The 12427-nt window shown below is 39.2% G+C and overlaps 1 protein-coding gene across 2 annotated transcripts in view; it reads left to right on the forward strand.

Moving 5' to 3' along the window:
- The first annotated feature begins 2356 nt into the window (after positions 1 to 2356).
- Positions 2357 to 12427, forward strand: part of PARD3B (par-3 family cell polarity regulator beta) — a 1088076-nt gene continuing 1078005 nt past the window's right edge. Inside the window, exon 1 of one of the 2 annotated variants that reach the window (XM_010861024.1) lies at positions 2357 to 2582. In XM_010861024.1, coding sequence (XP_010859326.1) covers positions 2571 to 2582 — 12 coding nt within the window. In that variant the 5' untranslated portion in view covers positions 2357 to 2570. The remainder of the gene's footprint in view (positions 2583 to 12427) is intronic. The other variant, XM_010861023.1, reaches the window with a different exon arrangement.

Consider the following 12427-nt stretch of genomic DNA (forward strand, 5'->3'; position numbering starts at 1 on the left):
GTTATAATCAGTTCTGTTCATGCCATGTCCAATCTCTGATTACTAAAATGTCCATTTAGGTCAGAGGGTTGGGTTTTAATCTGCATTGTAGCCTGTTTGTTTTTATTGTCACAGATTGTATGGCCAACTCTCATCAACAACGTTCTCTTTTCTAGAGAAAAGGAGACCAAATCAAATCAAAACAAGTCAGTTTGGATATTTTGTGCAAGCAGCTCTGTGATGATCATTGGTGTGGGTGGGTGAGATTGATAAAAAACCACACGAAACTCTAAAACTTCTTAGTCTGGTTAGAAGATGACATATTACATAAAAGTTAGAAGTTGATATTAAGTGTCTCTCAACCACTCATTGGGTCATTTGGATTTTATAGAATGTGCTCTGTTTCCCCAGCTCTACTGAGGATGCAAGGAGCTATCTTTACCACTTTATACTGCTGTATTGACCAACACAGGTGTTTCCTCTTAGCAGATGCTCAATAAACATTTTGAATCAAGATGTAGAGCCAGGATAATTATAAATCACTCTAGTTTTAGAAAAAAAGTTTGTGCGTAGGTATGGCTGACACTAGGTTAATAGCATCCTTTGAAACTCTAAGGAGAGCAGATTTACTTCTCTAAATTATATAGCTGCGTGCTCACTTATTTATCTTTCAAAGTGATCAATAAGAGAGTCTTCTTGCTCAGCATTGGAGTGAGGAAGTATCGATGGAATAGTCTTTCAAGTCAGGAAAGTTGAAAATCCTGATTCATACCATATAACCCGAGGCATCCAAGTTAATTTTCTTCTGTGCCTTTATAACTCCTATTTTATTAAATTTGCCATCTCTCAACTTCTTTGAGAATTTTCTTAATTTTTCTGGATCTGACTTTCTAATAGCACATTTTGTATTAAAAAAAAAAAGGTGCTTTGGCTCTTGCTGAAATAATTTGTAGGTCTTGATTAATTCACCAGCATTACTTTAGGAATCCTCATAAAAAGTGTCTCAGTGGTTATTTTTTGTTAATTTCTCTGCTGGGGCAAATTAAGTGCTGAGAAGTAAGGTAATCCACAAAGTCTGTGTGAACTGCTTGGATCCCTGAAGACCATCAGGGACAGATAATGAAAACATGGAAAATTTACCCTCCAACTTCAGTATTATTTTTCTGTACATCAAGACATTTTTCACTGCTCTGTTAATCATGTGTTACAGAAATGTAGAGCCTTAATGCCTGTTAACTCCTTCCTGATAAAAACTTTGCTTTATAGACTACACTTGATTCACTCCTGCCACAAGTGCATTTAGTTAATTCCAGAAGGAACTCTGCACAGAAAGAATGTGAAGCATGCAGTACAAACCCAACAGGAGTTTGGAAAAACACTTCCAAGTTTGAGTAAGGCTTCCCATTGGTGTGAAAGATCTTTGTTCATGTTGGGGCTTAGTTTTCACTGTAGGAGACAGCCTCACCCCTTTCTAGGCTATGTCCACCTGGGCTCACACTTAAGTGATTCCTGCTGGTTCATCCAGCTTCCTCTTTGGTGGAACTTTGGGTGGTTTCTTTTCACCTGACCTACTACTACCTGACTGGTAGGTGGTACTGTCTGCTGGGTGAGTAATAAATATTTATTCAAAAGTACTGGGTCATTTCCATTCATACTTGAATAGAATTTGATGAGTCTGAGAGAATTACATTTATCATAACTGACCTCATTTTCTAATCTTTGAATATTAACAGTGTTCAGAGAGAATATTTCTTTTATAGGAAATGGCCCAAAGTCTTGTGTTTTCGACATCCCGAGTGCTTTTTCTCACCACTGAGAATTAGACAAGGACCATGCTTTATTACCAAAGGGGTGGAGGTTATTTTGACTTTTTTGTATACACTCCTAATATTCTTTAGATTCCATTCTGAAATTCTTTGTATGAGGAAAAATGTTTTAATATTAGTTCAGTAAGAGAATGCAGCTTATCAGGTGGAGTGGTCTAGTGAAGAAGCTAAGTTTTTTTTTTTTAATTAAATTTTCCCTTTAAGAGTTGTTTGCAATCCAGTCTTTCCAGAAGATATTTTAAAAGCAGAAATATAAACTTGCTTCTGAAAGTCACATGCTTTAAGTCACATGCTTAAAACTGCTCCATGTTTTAAGATGTACTTTAAGATGTACTTTATATATTTAAAATATTTGACCGCAATGATATACATATGCATGTAATTTTAGATATTTTGGAAGGGGGGAAATTCTAATTCTTTCTGATCTGTTTTACACAAGTGGTACCTGGAGATCACTCTGCGGTTTTAGGGAATCAAGCCAAATCTTTCTTTTCTTTTTTGAGAAAAAGTGATTCTTCCTCAAGGAAAGCTTTTTTTTTTTTTTTTTTTTTAAATCCCACTCCCCCTTTTTTTGCTCATAAAGCAGTGAAATACTAATGGTTAACTATGAACTGCCCTCTTGCAATCCTAGCTGCCTATTAGAATCACCTGGAGGCTTCTCCCTTGATTGGTTTGGGGCGGGGTTTAGAATTGGGAGATGGTAAAGCCTCCTGGGTGCTGATTCCCATCAGAATAGAGGGACTGTGGAGCCAGCAGGGGCAGGAGATGGATAACCATGTAAGTTTTCATACCACTCGTGCTGTGGTGAACCTGGCCTTTTGGTTCCATTTTTATTGTGTAGATGGTCTTGATTCTAATCTTCTCAGATTTCAGTGTAAGACGCGCTAGGGGTGGTGGAACTTGCTGCCTATGGCGGTCCTCAGGCTCATGTGCACACATTCTAACTTGTTTGGAGTGAAGTGAGGCATTGAGAGCTTCCATTGATTTTGATAAAGTTGCCTGAACTTCAGGGTTCCTTTCGTAAGTAATGTGTTACGGTTGTCTATTCCAGTCTAAGCATTCAGAAACGTATCATTGTGACATAATTACTTCATTATATCTCATGGGCTGAGGGTTAAGAATATGGCCTGGTTGGGCTGGGGGCTGCCTCCGTTCCACAGGGTGTCAGTTGAGGGACACTTGGTGATGCTCAGCTGTTGGCTGGTATGGAAGGTCCGTGGTGGCTTAATTGAATGCCCCACACCTAGGTTTGGGTCTCTGGAAGGCCGCTGGGCTCAGCTGGGCCCTCCCCATAAACCTTTGGGGTTTTTAAAGAAAGCCTCTTAGCAAGGTAGTCTAAGCAAGATATTTTGACTTTTTTGTATAGACTCTTATGTACTAATATTTTTTACATTCCATTCTGGAATTTTTCACGTGAAGAAAAAATGTTTTAATATTAGCTCAGTAAGAGAATATAACTTATGAGGTGGTAAGTGGCCTAGTGCACAAGCTAAGTTTTTTAAAATTAAATTTTCCGTTTAAAAGCTGTTGCAAGGTGACTTGGGACCCCTAGTGTTTTGCCTTGGGCTCTAGATGCTTCAAGAGAGCCCAGCAGGTGCTGCAGGCCCTCTTAAGACTGGGGCGGAAGCCTCAGAGCATCATTTCTGCCATAATCTGTCAAGTAGGTATGTGAGAAAGCCAGAGTGGAATTAAACCCGCTCCCACTTTAAGAGGAACAGTGGCTGCCCCACATGGAGAGGTAGAAGCCTTATTGCTATGACCATAACACAGGTTTCTGAAGGATTGATTGATTCACATCACTAGTTATTATCTTAATACAGGCTTTCACCTGCTTCCTTTCAGTGATTTTTTTTTTTAATGCTCTCTCTACCTACACATCAGTCCCCTTTCTTTGGCTCATTTTATATATAGTATAAGTGATGTTCTTGAAGCGCGAAGCTGATTGTCGACTCTTTGCTAAAAGTGTAGATGGGCCTCGTTGCTTGCATAGAAGGTGATCTGAAGTCTGAGAGGTACTCTTCTGTAACTGTGGTTAATGTCACAGATCCTGGAGTAAGAGTAAATGGATTGAAGCCCTGGTTCTGCTACCTCTTTCCTTTATGACCTTGGCAATGTATTCCCCCTGCACTATGCTTTTCGTCTTTCAAAAGAAAATTATTACAGTATCTACCTCAATGAGTTGTTATGAAAACTGTTGTGAAAGCCCTAAGATGTGTTGGGACATAATGGTGGTTTTTATTGTTGCTGTTAATATTCTGATGATTTGAGGCCTGGCATGGTGTGTTGCATCTTAGATTTCCAACCTTATTGCCTATGCCTGTTGGAGTTCAAGCTGCAGCCTCACTCACCTGTCTACTGCCTTCATGACTCCCCGTGTTTTCTGCCTTGACCTTTACTGAAAGCTGAGATCTCTTCCCATCTCCTTTTAGAGGTTTGACCACAGGCTTCAGAGGGCTTTCCATAGATGGAAGTTGGAATTGCATTCCTTATTTCAAGATCAAAACATGGTTCTGTTTGGTCTCTCTTGTAATCTCTTCTCTTGAGGGCAATTGTACCTTCTCTCTGACTAATCTCTTGAGTTTCCCATAGGGGTAGCATAGCACTGTGTCTTGTATATTGGTTTTTAAAACTAGCTGTGGTTCAGGAAAGTTTAGGTTACGCTGCAACAACAAAAAATCTGCACACCTCTGTGGCTTAAAGTAAAACTTCACCATCATGCTATGAGCCCCTTGTGGATCATAACAAGAGGTGCTCACTATATCATTCAGGGTCCTGGCTGATGGAGGTTCCAGCTTAAGACATGTTTGAAATTGCAGAAAGTCAGGGAAAATGAGGTGGAAATCCATGCACTGGCTTTTAAAGCTTCTGTGCAGAGGCCCATGTTACACTCACACTTCTCTGGCCAGCTAATGGCCAAACCTAATTCCAAGTGGGTGGTGAAGTGTGATCCTACAGTGTTCTTAGAATAAGAATCAGCAGTTTTTGAACACACCACAGTGGCTACCACAGATGACTCCCTGGTCTCATTACCTATTCCCTTAAGATGCTGCTGGGTTAATAGGACCAAACTGCTACAAAAGCTTCACCTGTGTGCACCTCATTAAGTTATAGTATTCAATTCAGATGACTCTATAGAGACTCCTTTAGATCTCATTGGGATGCTGTCTTACCTAAGGAAAACAACTGCAAAAAATCATGGAGTAGCAGGTTTGTTACCTGCTGCTGCGTTTATGGATTTTTCTTAGAAATATTAAAGCCTCAAACATTTTCATCTTTTTCATATATTTCCCATAAAGACATTTCTTCCCCCTACTCTCCACTTTGATTCTTGCTTTAAAGTAAAAAGCTACTCAGAAAGATGTGAGATATAATGCTCTGGCATTCTAGAACTACAGGTGTGTGCTCAGGCACCTGATGTTTTGCAACCCAACGGACTCTTATAGCCCACCAGGCTCCTCTGTCCATGGGATTTCCCAGGCAAGAATACTGGAGTGGGTTGCCATGCCCTTCTCGAAGAGGGATCCAACTAACATCTCCTGCATTGGCAGGCAGATTCTTTACCACTGAGCCACCTGGGAAGCCCAGAACTACCATTAGGTGCCTACAAAACAGTAATCAAAAAGTTTATTATAGAAGCAGGCTACCATATATACAAAAGGTGAAAACTATTACAGAAATTGGAAAGTTTGTTTTAAAGTGTAAGCCTTGCGAAGGCTCAGCATAGAACTTTGCTTTAAGGAGTTCTAAGTAGTAGACTCTAGCAGGAAGCCCAATAGAGTTAGGGAATAACTTGTGAGGAATAAGAAGGGCAAATAAAGGACCGAGTGTCATCACGGACTAGCTGACTCTATCAGCAGGATAGGGCTTCTGCCAAACATGTTAAGTTGGCAGCAGTTTATCTCAGTCTTATAAGGACTAAAAGCAGTGCTTGTGTTTATACATGTCATTTTGTGAATGGTGTGGGAAAAGTACATAGAGTTTAAGAAAGTGCAGTGATCATAAAAAGTATAATAGTACAGTGGAAGCAAAGGATTTGGGAACCAAGGAAATGAAGGGGGTGGGAGCAGCTCCACCTGTGAAGGTGATCGGCTGTTCTAAGTCCTCAGAGAACTGAAGTAGAGGGTGTAGGCTCACATTCCTATCCCAGACCTGTATTAAAGGATTTCCTGAGAGGGGGATTAACTCTGAATGGTTGTTTAAAGTTCTATTCCTTAGAAATTTTACAGCAGCCAAACTAGATGACTGGAAGGGTCTATTAATATAGATTGTAATCTGGGAATTTTTTTTTTTTCACTTTTTATTTTATATCAGAGTATACCTAGTTAATGAACAATGCTGTGATAGTTTCAAGTAAACAGCAAAGGGACCCAGCCATACATATACATGTACCCATTCGCCCCTCCTATCCAGGTTGCCACATAGCATTGAGTAGAGTTTTCTGTGCTATACAGTAGGTCCTTGTTGGGTATGCATTTTAAATGGATAGTGGTGTGTAGAGAAATAGCATGAGAAATATCATATGATCTTGTATGATATACCTTATATACAGAATTGAAATAGAAATGGTACAAATGAACTTATTTACAAAATAGAAACAGACTCACATGTTTAGAGAATGGCGGGAGGGATAGTTAATGAGTTTTGGATTGACATGAACATAAGCCAAGATTTAAACCGCTCTTATAACTAGGACTTTGGGCAAGCCTCTGTCCAGGCAGTGGTACCCCACTCCAGTACTCTTGCCTGGAAAATCCCATGGGCGGAGGAGCCTGGTAGGCTGCAGTCCATGGGGTCGCGAAGAGTCGGACACGACTGAGCGACTTCACTTTCACTTTTCACTGTCCCGCATTGGAGAAGGAAATGGCAACCCACTCCAGTGTTCTTCCCTGGAGAATCCCAGGGATGGCGGAGCCTGGTGGGCTGCCATCCATGGGGTCACACAGAGTCGGACATGACTAAAGCGACTTAGCAGCAGCAGCAGCCGTCCAGAAAGATGCACTTGGGTGTGCCATGTGCTTAATTTCAGGGATGTAATGGGACCCTCAGTTTAGAATCCTGGCAGAAGGGACAAGAAGAAATTTGCAATATAGTTTGTCTTCCCAGCAGTCAGCTACTTGATAAATATCTTGTGGTGATAAAGAGTGGATGTCTTGCTGGTTTTAGATGGGCAATGAGGGGGAATTTGTTTGTTTTTAATTCTAGGAATTTTAAAACAACACATGTGTGTGGATTTTTAAAATATTTGCTTTAACACAACACTAAATATTGTGAGGGGCAGGGAAAGTTTACAGCAAAGCACATTTGCTCGGGGAGAAGGTTTCCATGGCTCTCTACTAGCTGTTATGTGTTTATATCCTCCAAAACTTTCACTCTGGCTTTTTTCCCAGGAAAGAAATAATCTGCCCTTTCCCATTCTTCTCCCTTTGGTGTGTGTGGGTGGCTGTGCATCTCTAGAGGGAGGGCACTGGGAGGAAAGCTGCTCTCAATGCTCCTTTGCTCCCAGAAGCTCAAGCCAAGTGGAGCTGTTCTGAATTGGCTGTGTCCTGCTTTCTCAGGGTTATGCCTGGAAGGAGATGGGATTAGAGTGTAATGTGTCCTGGAAACATAAAACTCTTTATTAGCACAAATAAATCAACTGGTTGGCTCAGTAACTTGGGGAGTGCTGGTAACATCCATAGTTCATTGCATGTCAATTACCTGGAAAGTATTCAGATGATGTCCTGACTTTGGCATAATCTCCCCATCCTCCCTTCGACCCTAGCTACATACATATATGACCCACATATATTTGTATGATTGTGGTAATATTGGGCAAGGTGAAAGGATTTCAATCTTTGTATTTCTCAGATTAATTGGAGAATGATTACAATGTTGTAGGTGAAATAAATTTGAAACTCATTTAAAATAAAGATATAAAACTATGAATTTCAATAATCTTGGTCTCCTGGTGTTATAAATAGTTCCAATTATGATGGAAATACAGTTCTGGTAATACCTTGGTATACTGCTCTGGAGTTACACTACTTTTACGATATATTCTGGTGAAAAGTTATCCTTCTGTTTTTAAAGTAAAATTTGAAGTGTTTAAGGTATTTTCCCCAATAAGGTTTTGACTCTATTTAGAAAGCTTTGATTTTATAAATTTTTTGAGAGTGTCAAGGTATAATGTATGATGTACTTAACATTTTTTTAGTAACCCACAAATATTTTGCCAGGTGCTTTGCAATTAAAAAATGATATTTAGGAAGAATAAAAGTTCCATATTTTTACCTCTGGAACATCTTCAACATATTGTTGAAGCCTAGCTTGAAGGATACCTTGCTAGCATGTGAAATGAGCACAGTTGCATGGTAGTTTGAACATTCTTTGACATTGCCCTTCCTTGGGACTGAAATGAAAACTGACCTTTTCCAGTCCTGTGGCCATTGCTGAGTTTTCCAAATTTGCTAGTATATTGGGTGCAGCACTTTAGCAGCAGCATCTTTTAGGATTTGAAATAGCTGAGCTGGAATTCCATCACTTCCACGAGCTTTATTTGTGATGATTCTTGTGAAGGTCCACTTGAATTCATACTCCAGGATATCTGGCTGTAGGTGAGTTTTCTGGGTCATTAAGACCTTTTTTGTATAGTTCTTCTGTGTATTCTTGCCACCTCTTCTTAATATCTACTGCTACAGGATGACTAAGTATGGTCTATTTTTTTTTTTTAGTTTAATGTTGCACATATTACCAAGAATTTATGGAGTTTATCAGTGGAGTTCTGGCTGCTTGTTCCCAGGCCTTTATAGAATCATTCTGATATAGTGGTGTACTTCTCAACAGGCTGTGCTCTCTGGAGGAGAGAGATCCTCTCCCATCTGACGGTTCCGAGAACAATACCTGGCTGGTTGGCCCAGTCTGTGTTAGTGCTGCCCAGTAATTAAGTTTGAATTATTCACATAGCTGTATTTTTGATCATACAAAACTCAGTACGTGTTTGAAAAATTGCCCTAAGATTTTAAGACCTCCGTGGTACTTTACAATTTATACTGGAAATAGTTAATTTTCCTATAACCAGATGCCTTGATTTTCTGCTTTCCCAAAGCACTTCTCTGATGCCATCTTTCAACAGAGAGTATAGTGGCACCCCACTAGCAGAGTATTTCTGAAACCAGAGCAGAGTGGCCTTCAGAGAGGGCTTTCTTCCCCATACTTCGCTTTATAAACCCAAAACAAAATTTGTATTCTGGCTCCTATATCTGCCAAGGGAGTGGTTAGCTCAGCCAGAACCCAAATGGATCAGTGACGAAAGGTAATAGGATGGGGAGACTTTCTTTACTCCTAGGGCCTGGTAAGAAGTAACTAGTGTCATTCTGAATGTGCCACAGATGAAGAAATCTTTGTTACCCTTTTAGGGTACTCATGTAGAAACATCCCGTTAAAATTTGCTACATAGTTCAATCTGACATTTTGAACCCTGTCTGAGAAAGTGGGAACCCCTTTTCATGAATAATGCTTTGTAGAGCTGTAGATTAGGACTTCTACCTTTTTATCATGCTTTCAATTCTAATGTGACGTTCCATTCTGTCACTTTAGTTAAAAAACAAAATGTTACTCAAGGCAGAGGTCTTTTGGAGATGGTGTTGTGGCATGTAAATAAAACTAATAGGCTTTGTTTTTTAAGTTACACTGCTTCTCCCCTTCTTCCTTCACCCTCATTCTGAGACTGACAACTTGCAGATTTTTGGCATGAATAGGATTATAATATGTATCAAAATCAAAAGTAAAATGAAGAAAATACTGAAGTGGTCTCATTTTTAATATTCTTAACATAATGAGTTACAGGTTAAATTAGAAAAAAGTCTACAGTTATTTTAAAATTTGCTCATATGCCTATCTTAATTTTATCTGAGTATATTATGAATAAATAATATGAAATTATGAAAAATGCAAGCTTGTGGGATGCAGCAAAAAGGACTTGAATGTTTGTTTCCTTCAAGCCTATCAACTTTTTTTTTTTTTTTTTATGGCCTGCTTGGATTATTTTTCCTTTTTTTTTTTTTAAATTTATTTATTTTTTTTATTATTCATGCCTATCAACTTTTAAACCAGGAATATTAGGTTCAAATCACTGCTGGGGCTGGACAAGCAACTGAAAAAATAAATATCTGCTATTTCATTTAAATAATGGGAATTGTCTTCATTTTTACAGACATACATGCATTATTTCTGATTGTAAGATAGGATGTTCTTGGCCTATCGTCTATCGTCTTTTAGGAGCGAGTGCCCCAAAAGAGAAATAGGTAGCATAGAGATATCTGTGCTATCTGGGAGTGAAGTGAGTGGTGCTCAGTGGGGAAGGCGCTGGGCTGCCCTTGCTCAGTTGTTGTTTGTTGCCAAGATGGAACATAGGTTGTCTGTGGCCAGATTTTTGCTTTTACCGGGGAAGATAAACATCTAGGTTATCTTGGAATTCTACTGTGGTGTCTTTCAGCCCGAATAGCATAAATTTGCAGGTTGGGTCAGCATGTGGATCCCTAGTTTAAGATCCTTGGTGAATCATTAGACAGGTGGCTGTCTTGATCTTTTCTTTACATTTATGTCCTGTTGTTGTTCAGTCACTAAGTCATGTCCTACTCTTTGCCACCCCATGGACTGCAGCACGCCATGCTTCCCTGTCCTTCACTATCTCCCGGAATTTGCCCAAACTCATGTCCACTGAGTCGATGTCTAGTTTAAAATAAAACTGGCATCCCTATTCCTGCCCTGCGCATAGATTCATCTGTACCTTTTCTCAAGGCTCCGCATATGTGCACTAATGTATGATATTTGTTTTTCTTTTTTATGACTTGCTTCATTCTGTATGATAAGAGAAGCAGATGTAGGGAATGGACAAGTGGACACGGGGCGGGCGGATGGGATGAATTGGGAGAATGGGATTGACATACACAATAGCATGTATAGAATATTTGATAGCTAGTGGGACTTGCCGTATAAGCATAGGGAACTCATCTCAGTGCCCTGTGATAACCTTGAGGGGTGGGAAGGGGTGGGAGGGAGGTTCAATTGGGATGGGTTATAGGTATACATATAGCGGATTCACTTTATTATACAGCAGAAAACTAATACAACATTGTAAATCAGCTATAACCCAATTAAAAGACTGGCAGAATATATACTAATTCAGTTCAGTTTAGTCACTCAGTTGTGTCCGACTCTTTGAGACTCCACGAATCTCAGCACGGCAGGCCTCCCTGTCCATCACCAACTCCCGGAGTTCACTCAGACTCATGTCCATCGAGTCAGTGATGCCATCCAGCCATCTCATCCTCTGTTGTCCCCTTTTCCTCCTGCCCCCAATCCCTCCCAGCATCAGAGTCTTTTCCAATGAGTCAACTCTTCACATGAGGTGGCCAAACTACTGGAGTTTCAGCTTTAGCATCATTCCTTCCAAAGAATCCCAGGGCTGATCTCCTTCAGAAATTTTCTTAGCTTTTTCCTAGGCTGATTTGCTTTGTCAGCAAATTTACAAGCTCCAAATTTCTTTGCAGGTGTCCATTTTTGGATAAATGTGTTTATAAAGTTAAATGTGTATTCCCTATCTATTACTTGATATTTCAGATACTTTAAATTTTATTCTGAACTCATTGAAGTAGGGCATTTTGCACTATATATGTAGTACAGAGTTTTTCACGTTTATCAGCAATTTTGTGTTCCATACCTTCCTACTCCTTAGTGCCAACCAATTTCAACTTTAATTTTTCCTTGTCATTTCTTAGCAATATGCATGCATGACTGAATATTTCTTGATTTTAAAATTATGAATATTTTGGTTGGTAAAATGATTGACTTTTTTATTCCTTTCTCCTAATTCACATCCTTTAGTCCCTCTCTGTATCTTGGGCTTCATTAGTTAAAAAAATTTGGGGGCGATTAGTATTCAGTTTTTATACTTATAGGACTGGAAAATAATAGTTCAAAGCTGGGGCATATAGTATACTATAATCAATATTTTGTTTATACAGATATTTTCCTGGTTTAAATGGTTTAGTTTTTTTTTTAACTGTATTTCAAATACCTCCTTTAACTATATTTCAAATGCCTCTAGTAGGTTTCTGAGAGGATTCCTGGGAGAGGATTCTTTGTTGTTGTTCCGACGTTCATGTCTGTAAATATCTTTCTTTCTTTCTCATACTTGATTATCAAGATGAGAAATTCTAGGTTGAAGTTATTCTCCTTTAGAATTTTTATTTTCATTTTTTACTGTTATTGGCTGATAAAAACTGCTTTACATCTTGAAACCTTCTCAATCCCCTATCCCCCATTATCTGTAAGTTTGTGATGAATGTGGTTTTAAAAAATCATTTATTGTGCTGGATGTTTTGTTCATTTGCTAATGTTTTAAGTCTGTAAACTTATCTTTCAGTTTGGGAAAACATTGTTTAGCCTTCTCCCCACCCCACAGTGGCAGAAAGCAAAGAGGAATTAAAGAGCCTCTTGATGCAGGTGAAAGAGGAAGATGAAAAAACTGGCTTAAAATGTATACAACAGTCTTTTGGACTCTGTGGGAGAGGGAGAGGGTGGGATGATTTGGGAGAATGGCATTGAAATATGTATAATATCATATATGAAACGAGTTGCCA

The sequence above is a fragment of the Bison bison genome, unplaced genomic scaffold, assembly GCF_000754665.1.
Source record: "Bison bison bison isolate TAMUID 2011002044 unplaced genomic scaffold, Bison_UMD1.0 scf7180017864471, whole genome shotgun sequence".
Classification (NCBI taxonomy): Eukaryota; Metazoa; Chordata; class Mammalia; order Artiodactyla; family Bovidae; genus Bison; species Bison bison.